Raw genomic sequence first — 26,655 nt, forward strand, 5'->3', positions numbered from 1 at the left:
GTTTTTATTCAGCAGGTTGAGCCAACCTGACAGTCCTCTCAGGATTTTTCTGACCCGTATGTGGAGCTAATGAGTAGATTGAGACACCTCAAGGCAGCATTGTATTGCTAACATAAAAGGTCCAACCGGGCCACAAATAATTAACCAAAAAATAAAAAAAAATCCAGACAACATGGATCAGTTGCTTCACTTTATTCCAAAAAATAGTAAATGCCAAAGGCTAAATGCTTTTTGCCAATCACAATGTGGCTTCTTCAGAGTCATTTGGGTGAATTAAAACAATCAATTAAATACTGTGTTTCAAGTTCCTTACAGCCAATGTCTCACTTATAAGAACGTCATAAAACCTAATTTCATTAAGCATACTGTAAAAAAATATATATAGTATGTGATAAAACAACGTGACAACCATTAACTCACATCCCATCATATATACTCAAAAAAATTAAAAAAAATTTATCAGAAGACAATATAACGTCCATGCCAGTATATGTTGCAGCCTGTACTGCCTGTGATAGTTTTTATGTCGATAAAACTATTCACAGGCTTCGGGATAGGATATCTGAGCATGTAAGATCCATTAAAAATAAAAATGTGCATAATGCACTATATGTGCACAGTATCCAATGTTTCAATTTTAAAAATCTTTTTTTGTTGTGGATAGGGTCCAGAAGCAAGATAGAGGAGGTGATCCTAAATTAGATGTTGATGCTAAGGAATTTAAATGACAATTGAGGCTCAATGCTCTGAGCCCGCCTGGTCTAAATGACAGTATTTCCCTAATGCCAATCCTGAAACAAAAGTTAGATGTGATTTAAGACTGTATTGTTTTGTGTATTTATTAGAATTTTACAGTAATTGTTTGCACCATTATTTATATCCTGCGTACAGTTGTTTCTATAAGTCAATTTTAAAAATGTTTCTGTTCCATTCTCATGAGGGTGTTATATTGTCTTTTGATAATTTTTTTTAAATTCTTTTGAGTATATATGATGCAATGTGAGTTAATGGTTGTTACGAAGTTTTATCACATATACTATATATATTTTTTACAGTATGTTTAATGAAATGAGGTTTTATGACATTATTATAAGTGAGACATTTGATTGGCTGTAAGGAACTTGAAGCACAGTATTTAATTTATTGTTTTAATTCATCCAAATGACTCTGAAGAAGTCACAGTGTGATTGGCAAAAGCGCTTAGTCGTTTGACGTTTATTATTTTTTTGGAATAAAGTGAAGCGACTGATTTGCGTTATCCGGATATTTTTTATTTTTTGGTTAATTGTTTGTGGCCCGGTTGGACCATTCGTGTTTTCAAGGTTTTATCCAGCTTCGTGGCCAGGGAATGCTTCGCATAGTGTTTTGGTGATGGAAGCTGCCATTAAGGAACTTGCAAGTTTGGTACAAAAGCTAACGGCTTTGGTATTGTGAGAAGGAGCCAGTGTGAACGATTTGGGTGAGAACACTCTTACCAGGACCCAAGCAGAACAATTTACCTTGCATTCACCTTTAATTAATAGTATGGTGAATCCTAAAAAACAGTATCAACAATAGCTCTGTTTCCAATGGCAACCAAATGGGTGGATGTAATTCTAATGACAACCCTGTTTCCAATGGCAACCAACAGGAAGGACGTGACCGTACAGAATGGTTTCAGTTATCGGAAATAGACTTCTCAGACTTGAACGAGGCGAGGAGCAGTATGCCTTCTTTAAAGATCCAAACAGAGAATTTTAAAAAGGTCTAAAAGATATAGAGCTTTACAATTGGATAATATGTTTTTATCAAAGTCGTTGGCCGTTAATCACGTCCCTAAAGGGCTGAGATTGTGGAAACAGCCCATGGGAATGGATCTAGGTACAACAGCATACCACGAATTGATCAGACTTTTCGATGAGGCCTGGTTGGAGATGATGGACATTATTATTAGAAACAATTTAAGTAAGTTAGCCAAACTACAGGAAGAAATTACCATGTTAAACCAAAGCATTATGAATGATTTGCTTTTTTTACAGTATAGGAATAGCTATCAGAAAGTTTTAAATAATATAGAGGAGTTTGTCAAAAAGAATGAGTGTTAAACAGAAAAGGCTTAGCAGAGATACTAATGATTATAAAATGAATTTGGCATATCCAGTGGGCTCTACCCACAGGATATTTAACACAACGCATGAAAATATTAACAGTGCTGATTGTAATGAGCAAGAAATGTTGTTGGACAGTGTGAATGTTGAAGTACACCGTCATGATGATGAACATTTTTTGGAACAGACTTCCCAATTGAGAAGGTCGGAAATACTGAGGAACAAGGGGAACACAGGTTTCAGGAATTATTAATCCAATGGACAGTGCAACAGGGGAGCATGAGGGGGGAGGAGGAGATACTAAGTGACAATTGGGCATTTTTCAGTAGACACTGTAATGTTACAGAGGACAGTGATTTTAATAGTGGTCAAATGGTTTGTTATGTGCACAAAAGGCAAGGATTTACTATATATAATTACACAAATATGGTAATACATGATTTTCATTTTGATTTGCTAAGTAAAGGCACAACTTTTGTACCTAATTTTCACGGTGACATAGATGTTTTAACAACTCTAAAATTATACACTAGACAGTTAAATTTGAAAATGTTTTTTTCTTGTGACCAAGTCTACTGTCAATTGAACAAAGAACAGTCATTACAGAGGAAAAGTGCTTTTATCCCCCCCCCCCGCAACCCTGATATCCTGTCTTTTGAAAAATGTTGTGAGAAAGACTTTAGAAAAATAGTAACTGAAAACAAAGGTGGCACAGATAATTTGAACCCTGATGAAAGAACAGCCTTTTTTAACTTAGTAAAAAGCAGTGATCATAGATATATAAAACCAGAGGGAGGGGGGGTTGTTGTAATGACCACCATAGACTACATTTCCAAGATGTACGATATTCTTAATGATTCAGACACTTATGATAGGGTATCCAGGAATGAAGTCAATAAGAACATACACTAACAGTGATTTGTATTTACTGAATGCACTATTTCAGGGAGCATTGGATCAAGATGAGTTCTGTTTCTTAAGTGATGGTCATCCAGTTTTGCCGGTCATCTTTGGCATCCCAAAAGACCACAAAAATTTATATAATCCGCCATTTAGACCTATAGTGGCCGCAAGGGGATCCAAGAATGAACCTCTTGCAGCATTTGTGGACAAATGGGCTAAGCCAGCTTTGGAGGGTGCCGACCATATTCTTAAAGATTCCTGGCACTGTTTGGAATGTTTCAGAACAGTGGGTGACAGTGACAATTATACATTTCTTACAATAGATGTGATAAATCTATTCACCGTAATACCTCATGATCAAGGGTTAGTTATGTTTCATGAAAGCCTGTTGAATAGTAACAAGATTGTTAAAACCAAAATTAACCTCCTGTTAGAGCTTATGGAGTTCATAGGTTGGTACTAGGCTATTGGCTCTAGGGCCTATATAAGCCTAGCCAAACGGTACCCTGGCTTTTGTCACCCAAGAAAATTATTTTCCTGTGCCCCTGTCAAGCAGAGCCACAGAAGAGATCCTCATGGTGAATTTCCTATCTCCCATCCAAACATCAAGATTTTTCTTAAAGAGTGCTAATGAGGAGCTTTGTTTGCTATAGACAGGTAGTTTGTTCCAGAGTATGGGAAGTCTCTGGGACAGGAATCTATCCCTCCAGCATGTTCTGTTTATTGTGGTGACAAGGTTTAGGTCCCTAGAGCGTGTAGCTCGGAGGGATTGGGATTTCTTTACGTGGAGCATGTCCAACAGCTCTGGGTTTGACATAGCTTTGTATGTTAGGCAGAGATCGCCTCTGAGTAGGCCATATGCGACAGAGTAAAGCTGGAGTTTTTTGAGACGGTCTGCGTAGGGAATCTGTTTGAGGCCAGTAATCCTCTTTCTGAGGTGTTTCTGTGGCCTTTCCAGTTGTTGTAGATGTCTTGTGAGGTACATACCAAAAGGGGCGTTTTACTCTATAATGGGTCTAATGAGTGATGAGTAGAGGGGAACAATGACCTCTTTTTTCCTGGATGAGAAACCTTTTGTGATGTGTGTCATGTAGAAGGATTTCCTGACTGCTGTGCCGATGTAATTATCAAAGGAGAGACTACTGTTCACCTGTGTCCCAAGGTCTCTTATCACACTTTCAGTGTTAAGTAGACTACCGCCTATGTGGTAATTCATGGGTACAGAGTTTTTACCAAAAGGGATGACAATGCACTTTTTGGCATTGAGCTTGAGGCCATGGCTTTGACACCAGGCTTCTGTCTCAGTGAGACCCTTTTGTAGGATGTCCACATCGACTTTTGATTATGGCTCCTAGTTTGCAGTCATCTGCGAACTTTGTTAGCCAAAGACCTTCTGTGTTAGCCTGTACTTCAGAGAAGTAGATACCAAACAGGAGAGGACCTAGGACTGAACCCTGTGGTACTCCACTTGTCACTGGTCTGAAGTTGGATTTAGAGTCTGCTACTTTCACAGTGTGGGTTCTGTCAGTGAGCCGATTGAAAACCCATCTTGTGACATAGGGATTTATACCTAGTTTAGTGAGTTTGTCTGTAATTCCAGAGTGGGGGATGGTGTTGAAAGCCTTGGCGAGATCTAGATAGGCTGTGTGAACCACCTTACCCTCATCTACGGCTTTGGTGAGGTACATACCAAAACATGTCTATCAGGTTTAGGAGACATGATCTGCCTTTTACAAACCTGAACTGGGTAGGGTTCAGAATTTGGAGATTACCAATGTCATTGTTTATAAGTTCCATGATGATACGCTCCATAGCCTTGCAGACCAGGCTCGTCAGGCTAATGGGGCAGTAGTTCCCGGGGTCCGTGGTGGCTCCCCCTTTGTGGAGTGGGATAACCATTGCTGTGCTCCATTCAGTGGGCACAAAGCCTGAGGTGAGGCTATGATTGAACATGGTACTTAGGTGGGGTGCCAATTCGTTATGTAGTTCATGTAGAACGCAGCCTGGGATGTCAGGTCCCATGGATGCTGTGTTCTTGGCTTTGGAGAGTGTGTTTTTTACCTGTGCAGCCATGATTACAGGAACTTTGCATTCTTCCAGTATAGAGATGGGCCCTTTAGGGTATGAGAGAGGGGTAAAGTTAGCACTGAACCTATCTGCCAGGATGTTGGCAATATCAGTTGGTTCTGTAAATTTAGTGCCATTGTGCTGTAACTCAGAGCAGATCTGAGTATTGCCACTGAGATTCTTGACATAGCTATAGAATACTTTGTGATTGTCCTTAGAATCAGTAGTGATTTTATTTTCGTAACTAGCTTTGGAGGATTTTATGAGGGATCTCAGCTTCTTACTGAGGCTGACCACGGCGTTCCTCCAGTCATGGGATGTTACTCTTTTTTGCAACAGTTTCTTTCTTCTGTTGTAGAGTTTGTTTATAGCAGGGGAACACCAGCTTGGCTTCCTTTTTTTGGAGGATAGTATCTTAGTTCTGTTAGGGATTGCACGATCCAAACACTCGTGTAAGTGCTTATAAAGTGCCATTGTATAGGATTGAGCAGTCATACCTCTATTGTCCATCAGCATGGGTGTCGTGAAGTTTGCCACTTCTGTCTTAAGAAACGTGACGTTGGCTTTGGAAAAAATTTTTAAGGTGGTTTCCCTAATGGGGGGTGGGATGTGGATGTCTAGGGTGATTTGCTTGTGGTCGGATCTGACCAATGAGGAATTGACCTCTGGTGTGGAACATCGGTTGCCCATGCTGGTAATGACCAGGTCTAGGATATTGCTGCCCCTGGTGGGGGTGTGGATAAGTTGATCCAAGGCATTGGAATTTATGAATTCCAGAAAATGTTGAGCACAAGTGTTGGTACAGGAGTAGTTTTCCCAGTTAATGGTGGAGTAGTTGAAATCGCCCATTATTAGGGTGTTCGGGTTGTACCCTAATATTTTTAATTGTATCAAGAAATGAGGAATGGGAATCCTGGGGCATGGTGGGGGATCTGTAGCAAGCTGCAATTTGGATTGCAGTCTTGCCCAGAGTTAGTTGCACTTGGATAATCTCAGATACATTATGCTGAGCAACTAGCCTGGAGGTGTGGATATCCTTAATGAATATGGACACGCCTCCACCATTAGTGCTTCGGTCCAGGTTAGGTGGTCGAAAGGTGTGCTACGAATTATAGCCTGGTAATGCAAGGCTGCTCTGTGGAGCCTTGAACCAGGTCTCTGTCACTGCACAGATGTCGATGTTCTCCATTTTAAGGAGTGCCTCGATTGAGTGCATTTTGAGGTTTAGACTTCTAGCATTAAGTAGCATTACCCTCAGATTTTGCTTGCTTGTACCTGTTACGATGGTGTATTTGTTATTTGAATCTTGCCTAAAAAGGCACTATAGGGGTGGCAAGAGCCTTAGCCAGTATCCGGAATCCCAAGGGCGACAGGTGCAGGCCATCTCTGGCAAAGCATCATGGTTTGTCGATCATGTCATCCCAGGCATACAGATACTGGATCCCCATAGAATGACACCAGAAGCTTAGCCAATTGTTGAAGTCAAGCATTTTGTCCTTGTACTGTGGTAACATTCTGGGTGATGGCAGGATGCTACTCAGGGCAAGGGTCATACCTGTCTGGGCTACAAGATCAGAAAGCTCCTCCATGTCTCTTTTCATGTAGTCCAGGGAGGTACGTCACTGGTCATTCGCACCAACATGAACAATGACAGAATCATATTTGTACTTGCTGTGGAGTGACCTGAGTGCATGCGTTATGTGGTGGATTCTGGCACCTGACAGGCAGCTGAAAGTAACTTTCTCCTTGTTTAGCCTGGTGAGTGGAACATCAGTGTGCCTGACTATAGAGTCACCTATGACTAGAGTGTTGGGTACGTTGTTATGCCTTATGGGCTGTGGTTGAGTGGCACACTGAGTTTGTGGGCTATGTGTCATGTGGGTTGTGTTGGAGGTGGAGGTTGCTTGCGGTTCTGCTTTGGAAGTCCCTGTTGCTTGGGTAGATTTTGTTTGAGAGCCTCCGCGAATGTAGGTGTGTGTTTTGTGTTTCTATGTGTGTGTTTTGGTGGTGTAGGTTTTGAGGGACTATGTGATGAGTGTGGTGTGGTGCAAGTGTTTACCTTCTCCTCTTGACTGTCTAGTCCAGTCTTGGGTGAAGGGAGCTGTGCTTCCAGTTTGGTTATATAAGTGCATTTCTCACAGGTTGTAGTGTTGGGTGGTAGGAGGAGAGGGTTTTCTGTGTACATGAGGCAATAGCTGCATTGCCCCAAGATGCCCAGTTTCATTAGGTAGACAGGAGAAAACACCGGGAGCTGACCCTTAGACAGGCCTGGATAGGTGCTTATTTATTAAGTACTAAAAACTGTTTTCCTCTAGACAAGTGAGGAAAGTTGAGTGCTGTAGCAATTTGTAGCTTTAGTGTTTACAATGAGTTCTGAACAAGTGCTGAGCTCGAAGAAACAGATTTGAGTGCTGAAACTAGAAAACTGGCTAGTTCTAATAAAATTAAGCTAGAAGGCTTCCCTCCAACACAGAAAGGCTTGGGGGCTCAGAAGCTTATAAACAGTCCTGGATACAGCAAATCTGTATCTGGACTAGACAACTTATAGGAAAAGCAGGAAACAAGCTTAGAAAATATATATATATATATATATATATATATATATATATATATTTTTTTTTTTTTTGTAAAGGAGAAAGGAGGAGCAGAAGCTAACTGGGTTGGCCTTCTCAAATGTTCTCCCTGGAGTAGGTAGAATGAGTTAATATTAAAAAATATTTTTTTAGGTTTTGAAGGAGAACTTTTTCATCAAAAGACAGGGGTAGCGATGGGGCCAGGTGTGCTCTGGTTTATGCTAACCTGGTCCTCCTCCACTGGGAAGAACATGTGTTTTCTTCAAAATTTATGAATAGCATTAAGCTATATAACAGGTTTTTGGATGATATACTCATCCTGTGGAAAGGTAATAGGTTCATACTAGGCTATCTGCCCTAGGGCATTTATAAGCCTAGCCAGAGTGTGTTTGTCTTTCGCCACCCATTTTAAATTAATTTTGCTATGCCCTTTTTCGAGGTTAGTATACTGTGCCTCTGTCTAACAGAGACACAGAAGTGATACCCGGGGTAAACCTACGATCTCCCATCCACTCATCAAGATTCCTCTTGAAGAGAGTCAATGAGGGACTCTGCCTAACCTGGACTGGGATTTTATTCCAGAGTGAGGGGAGCCTCTGGGTTATGAATCTGTCCCTCCAGCATGTCCTATTTATTTCAGTGCTGAGGCTCAAGTCTCTCGAGCACGTAGCTCGATGGGATTTGGATTTTCTGAGGTGCAGCATGTCCATTAATTCTGGGTTGGACATGGCTTTATACGTCAGACACAGATCGCCTCTGAGCAGGCGGTATGCCACTGAGTAGAGCTGGAGTTTCTTTAACCGGGCAGCATATGGCATCTGTTTGAGCCCTTTGATCCTCTTGGTGAGGTACTTTTGGGGTCTTTCCAGTTGCTGCAGGTGTCTGGTAAGGTACATCCCAAAAGGGGCATTGTACTCAATTATGGGCCTGATGAGGGATGAGTAAAGAGGCACGATGACCTCCCCTGATCTAGATGTGAATCCCTTCATGATTAAGTGGGCTATATAAAATGTTTTTCTAACCACTTTGGCCACGTGGTTGTCAAATGAGAGATTGCTATCAACTTGGGTCCCCAGGTCCCTAATTACTTCTTCCGTACTTAATGGATTACCACCTATGTGGTAATTTGTGGGCACTTTGTTTTGCCAAAGGGATTACTATACACTTTTGGCATTTAGCTTGAGACCATGGCTCTGGCACCAGTTGTCTGTTTCTATGAGGCCCTTTTGGAGGATGCTTGTGTCGGCTGGAGAGTCGATTATGGCACCCAGTTTGCAGTCATCTGCAAACTTGGTCAGCCACAGTCCTTCTGTGTTGGCCTGTACCTCCGAGAAATATATATTGAACAAGAGAGGTCCCAGGACTGAGCCTTGTGGGACGCCACTTGTAACTGGTTTGGAGTCTGACATGGCTCCAGCAATTCTAACCATGTGGGTTCTGTCCTTGAGCCAGTTTGCAACCCATCTAGTGACATAGGGGTTTATATTTAAGCTGGTGAGCTTATCTATAATGCCAGAGTGGGGTATTGTATCGAAGACTTTTGCGAGGTACAGGTAGGCTGTGTGGACCACCTTCTCCTCGTCAAAGGCCTTGGTGACTGTTTCAAAGAAATCGACCAGGTTTAAGAGGCAGGATCTGCCTTTAACAAAGCCGAACTGGGTAGGATCCAGTGTCTGTAGGTCCCCAATATCTTTATTTATGAGTTCCATGATGATCCTTTCCATAGCTTTGCAGACCAAGCTAGTCACGCTTACAAGGCGATAGTTTCCAGGATCCATTGAGGCACCACCTTTGTGGAGAAGGACCACTGTTTCTGTACGCCACTCTTTGGGTACATATCCTGTAGTAAGACTGAGACTGAACAGTAGTTTTATGTTTGGGTTTAGCTCTTGGAGTTCATGTAGGGTGCAGCCCGGGACACCGTCTGGTCCCATTGATGTTGTGTTTTTTGCTTTGGAGAGGGCGGCTCTTACCTGAGCATTTGAGATGTCAGGGGGGCAGCACTCTGCTGGGATAGATATTTGCCCTTTTGGTGGAGAGGGGGGGGGGGTTTGCGCTGAACCTGTCAGTTAGGATGTTGGCAATGTCTGTGGGTTTGGTGTATTTTTTGTCATTTCGGACTAATTCTGAGCATATCTGGGAATTCTCACCCAGGTTCCTAACATAACTAAAGAAAGCCTTGTGATTATCCTTAGTGTCCTGTGCAATTTTTCTCTCGAAGCTGGCCTTAGGTGATTTTATGAGTGCCCATAGTTTTTTGCTAATACTGATCAGAGATGCCTTCCCTTTTTGGGATTTTGCTCTCTCATGTAGTAGCTTCCTCCTTCTATTGTATAGTTTGTTTATGGCTGGGGTCCACCAGACAGGACATCTGCCTTTGGAGGATTGGGTCTTGGTTTTATTTGGGATTGCGTGATCCATGCATTCCTGAAGGTGTTCATAGAATGCATTTATAAAGGATTCTGCGTTCTGGGCCGTATTTTCTACAGGCCCGGGGGCTTTGAAGGATTCCACCTCAGTTTTGAGGAGTGTGAAATTTGCTTTAGAGAAGTTTTTCACTGTGGTTTTCTGAGCAGGGGGGTGGGGACAGGATGTGAATATCCAGTGAGATTAGTTTATGGTCTGATCTTACCAGTGAGGGATACACTTCTGGTCTGGAGCAAAGAGTCCCCATGTTGGTGATGATCAGGTCCAGTATGTTTTCCCCTCTTGTGGGAGTGGTAACAAGTTGTTCCATAGCATGTGAGTTTATAAATTCTGGGAACCTTTGGGCTAGGGTGTTGGAGCTAGAGTAATGCTCCCAGTCTATGTTTGGGTAGATGAAAGTCGCCCAATATAATGGTGTTTGGACAGACCTTAATATTTTCCAGTGTTCTCAGGAAGGCCAAGTGGGGTTCCTGGGTTTGGGAGTGTGGTCTGTAGCAGGCTATAAACTGGAAGGCAGTTTTACCCACTGTTAGTTGCACATGGATAGTCTCTGATGCTTCGTGCTGTGCCACCACCCTGGAGGTGTGGGTATCTTTGATGAATATTGATACTCCCCCTCCTTTTGTGGTTCGGTCCAAGTTTTGGGGCTGAAAATCATGGTATGAGGTATAACCTGGTAGTGCTGGGGTGCTCTCGGGAGCCTTGAACCAGGTTTCTGTTACTGCACAGATATCGATGTTCTCCATGCTAAGGAGAGTTTCGAGTGCGTGCATGAAACTGAAGTTGTCAATTTTATTGATTATTTCAGTAGTACAACTTCCTTTTTCAGATTCACATGCACGTGACACCCATATGAAATTAATTTTTTAGATATAAAACTTACCAAAACTTTACAAGGTTTAAATAGTAACCTCTACAGGAAAGAAACATACTCTAATTCTTTGTTACAATTTAAATGTTGTCACCCACTGCAACAAAGGAAGAGCATCATTAAAGTACAAATGGTGAGAATATCCCATTTGGTCAGTGATAACGATACCTTTAAAGATGCGCTATTTAAGTTAATCGGAATGTTTCTAGACAGGGGTTACCCTTTAAATTTTTATTGAGTGTTAAGAAAGAGATTGCGAAGAAAAGAGAGACTGCTTTTATTCTGATTTTAAGAAACAGTAATGTTGTAACACACCTAGAAAAAGCACCTAGTACATCTGGGTCTATATTAGAACATGTCAGAACTTTGAATGTTCTAATATCGACCCCTATTCAGTGAAAACTGAAAACATCGAACATACAGAACAGCAATTTTTTTCCTAGGGATAAAATTTGCTGTTCCAAAAACATACACACAACACAAGCACACCAGACAAACAGCAATCCACACACACATACACCTAAAATCTCATACGTAAATCTACACTAAACTATACATACACCACTAACTATCCACTTACCTTAACCCAAACCCTAACCCTAAGGTCCATCACTATCACACACTCATCTCACCCATGCCCTAACCTTCTCATCCACACAATCGCACACTTTCCTGACCCGCGCCCTATCCCTAACTTACCTAACCCGCCCTAAGCCTCATGTCCACACAATTGCACACATACCTAACCCGCGCCCTAACCCTAACTCACCTAACCCGCCTCACCTATTTTTTGGAATAAAGTGAAGCGACTGATCCACATTGTCCAGATATTTCTTTTTATTTTTTAGCATTGTGAGCTGCTGCTGTTCATGGAGATTTTTTTTTTTTGTATTCCAAGTTCCCACCCCTGCACACTCATGAATTCTCTTGTGACAGACCTGCAATGGGCATACTGGTGTATCGTCACACCTTAGTGGCAGCTCAGCCAGTTGCCTGCACTCCTGAAGGAAGTTCCCCACCACTTGTCCAGACCTGTGCTGGAGATCAACCCAGAGGTGTTCCCCTGTTCATGACCACCCTTCAGGATGGGCATACCTTTCCTCCTACTCCAGCTTCTCAGATGCCCAATCCTATAACTGAAACCATGTTGCCTGGTAGTAGTCAGGCCTTTATCCTTCTATGCCACAGTTCTAGCCAGAAGTTGAATTTCTGTTGCAGAAGTAGAGTCTCAAATTTACTGCTGTCCTGAACATTAACATAACAATGTTTTTTTGTCCTTATTTAAGATTGTGTTTATACTGATTTCTGAATTATTTTAGTTCTCAGGCATAGTAATTAAAGGATGAAGTGAACATCTGTTTAGTGGTTAACTTGGGAAAACTACTTTGGGCTGCCAGCTACATTTTAGCATAACACACCCCACTGACACTTACAAAGTTTACCCATTTTTATGTTAGTATGTGACGTAAAACAGATTTAAATTAGCAGTGCCTTGGACATAACGTACAACTTCTTGTATGATGTATGCAGCTAGGGATGTAAGAGCATTCTCAGCCAAAATGTTTAAAAATATTTATGTTGGTTGTCAACTAGTTGTGCTTCAAGTGAGTGAGTGTTCATCTATTTTTTTTTTCTTTAAATAGGCTGTTACTACTGTGTGAGCATTTTTTCCTTGACTGACTAGCATGCTATCTGGAAGAAATATAGAATTGCTGTGAATGAGAATTATTTCTTAATTTTTATGTTTCTTTCCATCAAGGTGAAATCAGTTTTGGCAGCATTGGCCGGGGAAGACAGAGAAACTCTTAAGCAGGAACTGGAAGAGATTAAAGAAGCATTTTCGTTGGTTGAATTTGATGATGAAGATGAAGATGTCTCTAAAATTGGTAAGTGATCTAACCTGTTTCACATAAGTTGACATTACTGAGTGGGTTTTATCTTAGAACAGTCACAATATTTTTTGTCACGATGAAGAGCAGCAGTCTAAATAATCACAGTTTCTTTTAATTCACTGGGGCACCACATAATCTTTTTTTCTTAGCTGGTTCACTGTAAGGGTGTCTGTAGATAACTTGTCTAAAATTTCTTGTACTGTATGTCATTCATGTCCTGTAGTGGACAGCTGGGTATAATTTTTTTTGTCTCTAAACTGTCCACATTCTGTACTAGTGCTGGTCAAGGTACATTATTAAACGCATATGTTGAAAGAGCAATGGGATAAAGATACAAAAAAAAATGGGTGAAATATATTGTTGCTGCTAGTGACAGTACGGCTTCTAGGGGAGTTGCCATAGTAGTTAAATCTTTTGATGGTAATATATTGAAAGGTAGCTGTGACCCAAATGGTAGATGGTGTTATTTTACTTGTGAGCTGCTGCTGTTTAAAAAGCCTTTCTTAGTCCTGAATGTTTATGCCCCATGTTTGCATCAAATAACCTATCCATATGAGATGTACAGAATCTTAGAGAACTATTCTAATTATCTCCATATCATAGGAGGTGACTGGAATATGTTAATTAATCCAGCACTTGATAGGACAAATAAGAGTAACAAGCAATTGTTTCAGCTTACTACATTAATAGCTGAAATAATGGAAGATTTTAAGTTAGCTGACCCATTTGAAAACTATAGAAATAGTATAACTACTAGTAAATTCACTTATTATTCAACATATCATAAGTCTTGCTAGGATAGATGTATTTTTAATATCTGAAATCTTATCAGATAATACAGTCACATACAATAGTGAACCTAAGACAATATCGGCTCATGCAAAGATAAATATTACACTAAAGTTGAGGAGCTCATTGCAAGGACCCCCAAACAGTTACGAACTGGACGTTAAATACTAACTTACTAAAGCTTAAAGATGTTTCACAAAATATCATAGACATTCTCACCCAAACTTATAACAACCTAGAAGTAATAGATATACCATGCAACATTCAATGGCAAGCTACAAAACCACTTTTAGGGGTATTTTAATTCAAAAAGCTGCTTTCTATAAAAAAATTAAAGAAAAAGTCATATTAATAGAATCAAAATTAAAAAATAGAGTCAGAACTGCAAATAAATTATTCACCAGTACTTGAAAGTCAAATGGTTACACTACAAGGGCAACTAAGTGAAATTTAAACACAACAGTACTCAATTAATGAAATTAAACTCCTCCACAAATATGCCGAATGGGCTCAATCGCCCTCAGAAGCACTGGCAAGAATCATAAACATTAAAAATCCTCCTACCAAAGTAAAGCAACTAAATTATAATAACAAATTTGTAGAGACGGATGAAGAGATCATAGCGGCTTTTGAAGAGATGTACCAAAAACTATATGGCCCCCACGACCAGTTTAATGAGTCATAATTTCATCATTTTACCAAAGAGTTACAATTTCCAGTACTGAATGAGACACAAATAAATAATCTTAAAGCTCCCTTTAGTGTAGAAGAAATCATTGCTGCTGTAAATAATTTGAAACCAGGTAAATCACCAGGACCTGATGGTTACATGGCAGAATTTTACAAGACTTTCAAGAAACAGTTAGCTCCAGTACTACTGAAAGTGTACAGATATATAATAAAGTATGGTACCAAAGACCTGTATGTCAGTAACTCAGAAACTATATTTATTCCAAAATCCAAATCTGATGCATCAAACCCAAACAACTACAGGCCGATAGCACTCATAAATATTGATATTAAAATTCTTTCTACAATACTAGCTAGTAGAATCAAACAAATCCTACCTCACATTATATCTTCTGAGCAACTAAGCTTTGTGAACAACAGACAGATATATGACAACACACTTACTATTGATTCAATCATTAGTTTAAAAGTGAATGATAAATGCCCTAGCTATGCACTGTCAGTAGATGCAACAATATACTCAAGAAATTTAGTATTCCTGAGGATTATATAAACATGGTTAGGGCTCTGTACAAAAATGCCACAACACTATCTATAGATAAAAAGCAATGAAATCCTATCAAATAGTGAACATTACAAGGCAAGGATGCCCACTATTACCTTACCTGTTCAATATATACATAGAACCTCTGCTGCTTAAAATATCACAAAGAACTGACCACCATATTATGAATATTTCCAAAGTCCCAATAAAGTGTACAGCTTTTGCTGACTATCTTAACATTTATTTTGAATTGATAAAAGCAAAACACACAGTTCAAGCTGCTGCAGAGTCTTCACACAGGTTTAATTCTCTTCACACAGATAATGTAACAACTTTAAACGCTTTTCGTTTGCAACTCTGCAAACTTCCTGAGAAGTAAAAACTCATACTATTAACTGAACTTAAATACACACTCATTCATTCCAAAAACGTGGGACAAAGCTTAATTGTCAACTTAAAAAGACACTACCCTTAAAAACAACAATTACTAACCTGAAAAAAATATTTTTGTCTAAAACAATAACATTCATATACTAAAACATTAAAAAAAATACAAGCAGTTTTAGTCACAACATATTAATAAAAAATTATAAAATTAATTAAATAAACTTTTAAATAAACTTTATCTTTGCAAGCTTTTGAGTTTAAGAACACTAGTGATAGAACATGATTCATTCAAGCCTGGTATATTAAACGCATCGAGCTTGATCTGCCACAATAATTCCAGCTCCTCCAGCTTGAAAGAGAATGGACCACCCCTAGTGTCCTGCAAAATGTTATCAATGTCCATAAATTTAAACCGATGACCTATATTCAAGTGGATATGCTTAGCTAAGACATTATCTAACTTGTTATGACTAATAGCATAAAGATGCTCGTACATTCTATCCCGAAGCCTACGCTCCGTTTTACCCACATAGAATGCAGGACAACTTGAGCATCTGGCTAAATACACTATGAACCTAGTATTACAGTTGAACCTTGATCTCAATTTATATTGTTGACCATTTATTACAAACAAATTAGTAACATTAACATGTTTGCAATAATTACAGTTTTCACATTTATACATCCCTACTGTTCTAGAAGCCTTTACTTGGCGTTTCTCTAATAAGTTCTTCAAATTACTACCTCGCTTGAAAACAATATTAGGTGTACTACCAAATTTCTGAAAAAGTGCCTGGTTGCATTTAAATAAATCCCAGTTCTTCCACACTAATTTAATAATGAAATTACTTTGAGCATTAAATGTAGTTATCAAACTGCATTGTGGTTGTTGGAAATTATGGGGAGAAATCTCGTTACTAATTCCAACTACTGGTGCTTCTGTGGACATAAGGTTAGAACCTGCCATTGGTTTAATCACCAAAATAGGTTTAAAAATCAACCTCTCCCTTTTATGAGAAACCTCATCTATTAGGGAGTCTAATAAAGGTTCTGGATAGCCACGATGCATAAACAATTTTTTCAAAAACAAACATTCATTATAAAAATCATCATCAAGGCTAATAATACGTGAAGCTCTTACTAATTGTCCTTTAATAACGGACCTCTTATGGTGAAAAGGATGGCAGCTAGAGAAATGAAGAAAAGAATTAGAGTATGTACCCTTCCTAAAAATTTGCGTGGTAAAACACCCCATAATCTATTCTTAGTCAACCAAATGTCCAAGTATGAAATAGCTTCAATACTGAAGTTATATGTGAACTTCAAGAAATCTGTTGTCCCATTAAACTTATCTTCCAACTCACTTGCTATTCTGGCATCCCCATTAATCAGGACTAATATATCATCCAAATATCTAGTATAATATAAAATACATCCAGAAACATTGATATTATTTAACACAAAGTTAGATTCTCAGTGTGCCATAACTAAATTGGCCACACTTGCTCCACACGGAGAGCCCATTGCCAACCCCACTTTTTGTAAGTAGAACCGATTGTTAGCTGCCATCCCCATAATTTGAATAAGATACTAAACTCCATTGAAAAATTCTAAAAAAATATCTAATTATGTGACTAATCCTAATAAATCAGTCATATTCCCTCTGAATACTCTAGGACATAAGGAATTCTATTTCCCTGAAACTGAAATTGAAGTCAATTATAATCTCAAATATATAGGTATTATGTTCACTCGCCCCCAATCTGATATGACTAAAAACAACTTGCTTAAAACCTGGTCTAACATCACTGGAGACACTAAGAGATGGTTAAACCTCAATCTGTCTCCACTAGCTAAGGTGGCCATAGTTAAAATGAATATTCTTCCAAGACTATTGTTTCATTGTAGTGCTATTAACCAAAATATACCAAGAAGCTTCTTCTCCAAACTTGAAACACTACTAGGAAAGCTTATTTGACATCCAAAAAGTGCAAGAATAAAATACACTAAATTAACATTACCCAAACAAAAAGGGGGCCTAGGCCTGCATGAATTTCAAACATACTACAACATACTAAACTCTAGTTTAATTATACAAATAGCAAATTTTGAACCATCCAACAAAGCATGGCATCCACTGTGGATTAAAATATATTACAATAATCTAATCTCATGTAATTTAAACCCTAGAGCAGTACCCTTTCTTCTAAATGCTAAAACTTTAAGGCATTTTAAGGTTCATCATATAATAATAAGAAACACAGTAATATTTCAAAAGCTGGGTAGCCTCCCTAAATCTTAAAGATACTTTGGTATTGGGACAGCAAGTACACCTTAATCCTAATATTAAAGTAAACAATACTATAATAAACCTGAATCAGTATCCAAAAATTAAAAATATCACTGTATGGGACCTATACCAGATCAAAAGTTTCTCAGTTGGCAATATTAGACAAAAGCTTGAAGTAAGTAAAAGCTGTAGTACCATAATCAACCAATTAATAGACCTGATCAACACAATTACTATGAATGTCAAAATAGACAACCAAGACATGCAGCTATATCAACAAATTATTAACCTGCTACTGTCGAAATCTAAAATGTTATCAAATACGTATTGATTAATAACAAAAATTAGATATCAAGATGCAATTCTATATTCCAAATTTTGGGAAGAGAAAAATACTAAGATCACTGATGAACAAAAATCTGCTGCTATTTTATTTATTTAAATTTGTTGACTGGGAGTGTCCAACTGGACGTAGGTCCATTTTCAGCGGAGGCCCAGGGAGAAAAGCTCCACAGTAAAATAGACAGTAGTTACATTGGATTACATAGTGATTAACAATTTAACATAGCAATTACAAAATATTTACAGATGAAGAACATAGTACATCAGTAGACAACTAGAATCTTTATCTGTGAAGTACATAACAGACATTAACAAATGTTACAATGAGAAGTTCCTGCTGTATAATAAGTACTGGGCTTATGAGCATCTGAGCTTGCTATAATCAAGGTAGTTAGAGGAGTGGAAAGAAAGGTAGTGGTTGGATGGGGTGGATGATATTAGAGTGGGAGTTGCAAGGACATAGCCAGCATGTTTTTAGGTGCGCTTTTAGTAAAGTTTTGAAGTGGGTGCATGATGGTACAGAGGTAATTGTGGGTGGGAGTGAGTTCCATAATTTGGCTATGGCGCAAGAGAATAGTGCTTCACCAGCAGAGTTATTGGCTTTAGTGATCTGCAAGTGATTTTTGTTGCTGGATCTTAGTGGTCTGGTGGTGCGATAGGGTTGGAGTAGATTCTGGAGGGATGGGACATTTAATGGATGGTTTACTAGTTTGTGGGCTAGTGAGAGTTGATACCACTGAATGAGGTGAGGGAGTTCAAGCCAGCCCAGTTCAGCAAGTGAGAGACAGGGTGACTACGGTAGGATGCCCCTGTGGTGAATTTGGCGATTTTGTTGTAGCAGGTCTCTAGCTTGTTTAGATCACATTGCCTTAGGTTGGTATATATTGGAGAGGCATAAAGTAGGGTGTAGATAAGGTGGGAATTTGCTATTGAAATCTTTGCTGCTTTGGTGAGAAATTGCTTATTTCTGTATAACGCTCCTAGTTTTTTGTGGACTTTTTTTATGGCCATGGATATGTGAAAGTCAAATTTTAGTTTATTGTCTATTTCCACTTCTAGCAATTTGGTGTGTTCAGTTGGGTATATAGTGGTGGTGTCTTTTACTGTGATGTTAAAGTGAGAGTTGTTTTGAGTATGTTTGGTGGGTTGGAAGATGAGTAGTTTAGTTTTGTTTGGGTTGAGTATTAATTGGGCATTGGATAACCATGTTTCAACAGAGGAAAAGGCTTCCTGTGTGACTTTTTGCAGTTTTGGTAGGGACTGGGCTGAGCAGATGATAGTCGAGTCATCTGCTTATTGTATAAGTGTGCCATGTTTGGTGGCAGAGGCTAGATTATTGGTGTAAACAGAGAAGAGTAGGGGTCCAAGGATGGATCCTTGGGGAACCCCTATGGAGACAGGTAGTTGGGGAGATATGTCATTCTGCCATACAATGGATTGTTGGCGGTCAGATAGGTAACTCTGAAACCAGTTGGTGACTGATTGTGAGAAGGATAGATTATTGAGGACAGAGCTAAGTTGTTTGTGTGGGACCATGTCAAATGCTTTAGATAGGTCTAGGAAAGTAGCAGAGGAGAGATAGCCATTGTTTTTATGCTGAAGGATAGTGTTAGTAAAGGAGAGTAAGGCAGTGGTGGTGCTATGGTTTGGTTGGAAACGATGCTGAGTACTGGAAAGGAGGTTGTTAGTAAGGAGGTAGTCTGAGACCTGAGAGTATATGCATCTCTCTAGTATTTTGGAGAGTGGAGAGAGAATAGCTATGGGGCGGTAATTGGTTAGTTCTGTGGAGGGTCCGCCTTTGTGGAGGGAATTATATGTGATACTTTCCACAGTGTGGGAACGTAACTTTCTGACAGAGATCGGTTAATCAAGATGGATACTGGGTAGGCCAGAGCATCAGCTGCGATTTGTAGGTATTCACTTGGGAGGTTGTCTGCTGCTAATTTGGTGGGTTTAAGTTTAGTTAAGAGTTTTTATGTTGGAGGAAGGTACAGGAGAAAAGAGAAGGCAGTGGGAGATTACTAGTTGAAGGTGTGGGTTGGAAGGGAGGGTTGTGTTGTTTAGCTAGTGATAGTATGGTTTGGGTGAAGTGTGTGTTGAATGAGGTAGCAATATTTTCTGAGGAGTGAGGGATGTTAGGAGGAGGCGTACTGACTTTACCTGGGTGGAGGATGGAGTTTATGGAGGACCAGAATTGTTTGGGGCTGTGTTGTGAGGAGTCTAGGGCAGACTTGTAGTATTGGAATTTGTCATGTTTTATTAGCGTTTTGACTCTATTGCGTAGTTCTAGGAATTTCTGTCTAGCTGAGGGGGTTTTGGTTTTGTGCCAGTGCTCCCAGGCTTTATCCCTGTTTTTCATTTCTGACTTAGTGGTTTTCTGTAGTCATGGGGAGGGTTATGCTTTGGTTCTGGAAAATCTTATGGGGCATGGTAATTAAGGATATTCAGGAAGGTAGTATTAAAAATTCAACTGCGTCATCTAGACTGAGGTACTTTAGAGGATGCCAGTTACATTCTTTGAGGGATGAGATGAATGTGAGTGGGTTAAAGTTTAGTTTTTACGTATTTGACGGTAGATGACAGGTTTAGCTTGGTATAGGTATTTTTTGAGTAGGAATGTTGGGGAGTGATCACTGAGGCTATCTGATAAGCAGCCTGTTATATATGACTGGGGGCTCTTACTGACTAGTATCCAATCCAGGGTAGTGTGCTTGCTGGAGTTTTTATTTATCCTGGTTGGTGACTGGACTAGTTGGGTGAAGCCATGAAGGTGTACATGATGGGTTGGATTGTTGCCAGAGCAGGATTGCCAGTCAATATTGAAATCACCTAAGATGATAGTTTCTTGGGGGAGATGGTGGGTAGACCAGCTGAGGAGGTTTTCTAGTGGTGGGATGTTTTGGCCAGGTGGGAAGTAGCATCCAATTATGTTGATGGTTTTGTTTTGGTTAATTTTGAGGTTGGTATATATTATTTCTTCATTGCCTATTTGTGGAGCTGATGATTTTAAGATCTGGATGTTTAGATGCTGTTTAAATATTATAGCTACACCACCTCCTTTTTTGTTTAGCCGGTCTACTCTTAGTATTCTTAGTATTCAGTAGTATATACTATTGAACATACTTTGAAATCAACTCCCTTTAAAAAACTAATTTATACCCAAATTATGATCACTAACAATGCATATCACACACCACTTTTTCTTAGTAAAATGAATCCCTCCCACTCCCCTTATTGTACCATATGCCAAAACAGTGTTGCTGACACCCTTCATATTTTTTGGAGGTGTAAAAATTTTTACCCTGTCATAGGAAATGGCAATTTTACATATATTCCCTAATAATCTCTCCTATGAAAATAAACACATCATAGTCACATTGTGCGCAATGATCAAATCATACATAGGCCAAAATTGGTTAGATAGAAGTAAAATCACATGGGAAGAATTTGAAGGAATGGCTATAAAGTACTTATTAGCCAGAAAATTAATTACAAGAAGCCAAAAAAAAAACTATCTTACTATCAGAAACATTGGAAAATGCTTTTAGAAATCCAAGGACAAAATTGATTTGTGAACAAGGGACTTCACCATCAGTATTACTTTAGATAATTAAGGGAAACTAAAGACAATTAGTATAGAAACGTGTCAATAACAGTGTACAGGTCATGGCAAACAAATAAGATGAACATTAAGGTTACATCAATGTATATATTGTATGTAGTTTGTACAAAACAGAATGATTAGTTAGGTAGACTAGAATATCTGGTTGCAATGTTTTAATGTCACATTTTCAATATGTTGTATACTATCTTTATGTAAATGTCTGATGTTCATCGTGCATACAGCTGCAGTCATAACAGATGGGTTCTCCTGCCATCAGGCGGGTCCTTGGTCGGCCGAATTCCAAAGTCTAGGTCCGCCTCTTCTGAAGTCAGTGCGACAGGGTATAAAGAACCCGACACCATTTTCTTCAGTCTTTCTTGCCGCGCGGTGCCCAAAGCAGAAGCAGTTCGCAAGTGCCGGTCGGCCAGCTCCTGAAATTACGAAATTTGGATACCGAAGTCTTCTTAAAAGCTAAGTACTCCGTTGGGGAAACTTTTCTTGCCTCAGACCGATGTCAGACAAAGTTAATAATTGTATTTCTTGTGGGAAGCAAATGCCGCATAAGGATTTCCATTCCCTCTGTATACCTTGTTTAGGCCCAGACCACGACGTCTCGGTCTGTCGTTTTTGTGCTACATTTAACAAACGCACTATTAAGCGTCGGGCAGAGTTCGCCCAGCATTATTTTGGGAAAGCATTTAGCTATACTATGTCGTCAGATACTCCGACTCCGGTTTTGTCTAAAAAGCATAGACAGGACACGAGGCCCACGGCCTCTACCAACACTACGCCAAAGCCAACTACACGTGGTCCGGTTCTCAGTGAGGTGCCTACGCAGCCCCTGATTACCGACAACACTCCTTTGACAGTGTCTCCTGTGCCCGAGGTCGCAGGCTCCTCGGCCCACACCCCGACTACAGATACCAAAGCCACTCTTGGCGTTGAAACTCAGAATGTGGACAGGTCCACATCCACTCAAGGTGTCTTCAGACCTTCCTCTTCTTTCTCCATCAAGGCTTTCACAAAGTCTAAAGCAACCATACACTCTAAGAGACCAGCTACACAGGGCCCATCTCCAGGCCCCATGCCTAAGAAACAGATGCTTAAAATGGCTGAGGATTTAATTACTCTAATCAGAGGTTCTCCGCTCCCACCGGACAAAAGGGCCAGAGTGGAGGAAGATTCCCTCTCCTCTGATCAGGGCTCCATTATTTCAGAGCAGTCTGATGATGAGGAACATTCTTACTCCCCTTTTGAAGACTCTGATGTGGAGGAGTCCATCCCTTCTGTATCCCCCCCGAGGATTTCTCATTTGGAGAAACTTTGCATACCTTAAGGGAACACTTCCACTGGGAAGGCCAGGATTATTCAGTTTCCAAGAAAAGGCTCAGGGAATTTCTCTTGTTACCTCAACATAGACCTCTGGCTATACCTCCTGTCTTGGACATCCTAGATGATGTTTACTCGGAGGCCTGCCTTAACCCGGACTCTCTACCTCCAGCTCCACTTAAGCCTGACAGGTACTACAGGGTTCCTGCAATTTCTTTACAAAAGCCATGCTGCTGACCCAGAAATCATCTCACAGGGCCCCAAGGGAGTTAAGGCCTCCATTGCCAAAAATCCATTACCTTCCGAGAGAGATTCCAGATCCTTAGAAAGGTGGGGAAAAAAGGTATATACCTCGGCTACCTTGTCCATGAGGGCCTTAAACTGTCAGTTTCATATGCTAAAATACCAACAGTTTTTGTTATCACAATTGAAGAGTAAAATGTCACAACCGGAACAACCAGACTTGAAGGAGTTGCAGGATTTGATGCATAGTGCAGAACAAGTGGGTAAGCATACCTTACAATGTGGTTTTGATGCTCCAGAGGCCTCATGTAGAGCTGCTGTTACAGGATCAGTCATACGTAGGCATGCCTGGCTCAAGGAACAAGCCTTGCCTGATCATGTCAAAGTTAAATTACTAGACGCCCCTCTTCAAAAGGATGTATTATTTGGTGCTAATGCTGAGGAGGTATTAAGGAAAATGGAGGAAAAGGCTAAATCAATGCAAACTGTGAAAGAATTTCTACAGGTTCAACCCCCACGTTTTAGTAGAAATTGGCCTTCCAAAAACTGGTCCTTTCCTGCCACAGACAGACCCCAAAGAGGCAGATACAGGCGAGGACAATCCCAAGGATCGTATAGAGGCATACAATGGCAAGCTCCTACAGAAAGAGGTGGTGAGGACAACTCACAATCCTTCAGAAAGCAAACCCAATGACTTTCGCATGCCAACCAGGTTTCAAATGGCAGCCCCCTTAGGAGGAAAGCTGGCATTATTTTCAAAAAATTGGCATGTTGTCACAAAGGACAAATGGATCCTGGACATTATAAACAGAGGCTACAAATTCCATTTTCACACCCTTCCAAAAATGAGAGGCATGCCAAACCTGCCACACAATCAAAGGGCAGAGACACAAAAACAAATTTCAGATCTCATAAACATGAAAGCTATTCAAGAGGTACCACAAGGTCAAGGTTTTTATTCCAGGGTATTTCTGGTGCCAAGGAAGGGAAAAGATTGGAGACCTATTTTGGATCTATCCATCCTAAACACATTTCTACTGCACAAAATTCAAGATGCTCACTCTACAGCAACTTCTTCCCATGCTGGGCAAGGGGTCTTGGCTGGTAACATTTGACCTCAAGGAGGCATACCTGCATGTCCCAATCAGACAAAATTGCAGAAGGTACCTCAGATTTCTTGCAGGTTCAACCCATTATCAATTCTCTGCATTCTGCGCCCAGAGTATTCACAAAATGCCTGGCATCAGTAATTGCCTACTGCAGACTTCAAGGGATACAAATATACCCCTATTTGGACGACTGCCTGATCCAAGCGGACAGCAAGCATATTCTTCTGAAACATCTGGCTTATGTAATAATGTCATTGAAATCTCTGGGATACACAGTCAACAAAAACAAATCAAGGCTAATACCCTCTCGGAAGATAATTTTCCTGGGTGCCAATTTGGACACAAACACCCAGATGGCCTACCTCACACCAGAGAAGCAGGGGCAACTAATACAATACTTCAGAACACCAGCCAATTGCACCAGGCTGACTGCAAGGAAAATCCTGCAGGCTCTGGGATTCATGGCATCTTGCATCTTACTAATCCCATGTACAACGCTGCATATGAGGAAACTACAATGGTACCTGAAAAACATATGGTCTCAACACAGCCACAGTTTGGAAACAATAATACCACTACTTCCATGTCTGCAAAAGGAATTTTTGTGGTGGGCTCAAGCATGTCAAACAAACATAGGTCTTCCATTCAGCAAGCTTCAAGCAAATCAAGTCATCACAACAGACGCCTCGGACTACGCCTGGGGGGCGCACATGACAGATCGGTGCATTCAGGGCAAATGGTCCCAAAAAGAAAAGCACCTTCACATCAATCAAAAAGAAATGCTAGCAGTAATGAATGCTATTATAGCTTTCAAGGACCTTCTACAACCTGGCCAATTATTGATAAGAACAGACAACACCACAGTTATGTGGTACATAAACAAACAGGGAGGAACACATTCTTACCCCCTGTGCAGACTGGCCATGTCACTTTGGAACATGGCCATGGACTTACAAATGGAACTACAAGCACAGTACTTGCCAAGCAAGGAAAACACGCTGGCAGACAACCTAAGCAGGAATATGACAGATCCACACGAATGGAGATTGCATCCAAAAGTTTTTACAAAAATAATCCAAGAATGGGGAAGGCCAGACATAGATCTCTTTGCCTTCCACAAGAATCACCAATTGACAAAATTCTGCTCAAGGATCTTCCATTCAAAGGCCTGGAGAGTGGACGCTCTTTCTTTCAGTTGGACATCTATGACAGTTTATGCCTTCCCTCCTCTTCTTCTGCTGCCCAAAGTTCTATTAAAGACCAAAGCAGACAGACCAAAGATGATTCTCATTGCTCCGGACTGGCCAAGGCAACACCGGTACCCACTCCTGGGGAGCCTGACGCATTCCCCACCATGGACCCTGCCTCTAATGCCTCTTCTTCTGACTCAGCACAGTTTCAAAACTCTTCACAGCCAGCTAAAAACACTCAATCTAGCCGCATGGAAGATTCCTTAGCATCTCAACAGGCCCTACTCTCCAAGGAGGTGCAGGATGTCATTTTGGAGGCCAGAAGGCCATCAACTAGAAAAGCTTACTCCGCAAAATGGAAACGTTTTTGTGTCTGGAATGAGAAAAAGGGCCAAAATACTACAATATTTGGCTGAACTGCTAAGCAATGGACTTTCTTTCTCCTCCATCAAAATACATGCCTCAGCCATTTCTGCAGAATACAACACTGATCCACCTTTATTCTCTCACCCTCTCTTAAGACAGTTCCTCAGAGGGGCTAAGAATTTAAGGCCTCCAAGGAAACAACCAATACCTGCTTGGGATCTTAATTTCATCCTGGAAAAATTGACCTTGCCTCCCTTTGAGCCAGCTGCCTCATCAGATTTGCAATATTTGTCCTGGAAAACAGCTTTCCTTCTAGCTATCACCTCAGCTCGTAGAGTTTCAGAACTACAGGCTCTCATGGCAGTCCAGCCATTTATCATCTTCCATCAAGACAGAGTTTCCTTACGAACCAATCCGTCCTTTATGCCTAAAGTGGTATCCAGGGTAGCTTTAAATCTGGCCATACATTTACCTACTTTTTATCCAAATCCTCAAAACAAAGGGGAGAGATTACTACATTCCTTGGACATCCACAGACAGCTGCATTATTATTTGGACAGAACAAAGCCTTTCAGAAAATCAGAACAGCTCCTTGTGGCCTATGCAGTAGGAGCTCAAGGGAAACCAATTTCCAAACAGACAATCTCAAAATGGATAGCCCACTGCATACGCTTTTGCTATTCCTTTCATGACAAAACTGTTCCTACAGGCATTAGAACTCATTCCACCAGGGCCACAGCCACCTCTGCAGCCTTCCTCAGAGGAGTTTCTACCAAGGATATTTTGGAAGCAGCCACTTGGAGTTCTGTGCATACCTTCTCCAAGCACTACAACCTACTATTATACTCCAAATCTAGAGCAGGCTTTGCCACGGCAGTCTTGCAGGGCATTTTGGCTCCTCCTAGTTCCAACTAGTGCCTACCACCCCTTTCTTAGCTTTGGGATTCTACCC

At 40.4% G+C, this 26,655-nt stretch overlaps 1 protein-coding gene across 1 annotated transcript in view; it reads left to right on the forward strand.

Annotated features, from left to right (window-relative positions):
- The window catches only part of FAM114A2 (family with sequence similarity 114 member A2), a 1,115,082-nt gene that overhangs the window by 541,248 nt on the left and 547,179 nt on the right, over window positions 1-26,655 (forward strand). The window contains exons 8-9 of the mRNA XM_044069930.1: window positions 12,572-12,585; window positions 12,688-12,814. Coding sequence (XP_043925865.1) covers window positions 12,572-12,585; window positions 12,688-12,814 — 141 coding nt within the window. The remainder of the gene's footprint in view (window positions 1-12,571; window positions 12,586-12,687; window positions 12,815-26,655) is intronic.

Source organism: Protopterus annectens, chromosome 4.part0, assembly GCF_019279795.1.
Source record: "Protopterus annectens isolate FY-2018-M chromosome 4.part0, PAN1.0, whole genome shotgun sequence".
Classification (NCBI taxonomy): Eukaryota; Metazoa; Chordata; order Ceratodontiformes; family Protopteridae; genus Protopterus; species Protopterus annectens.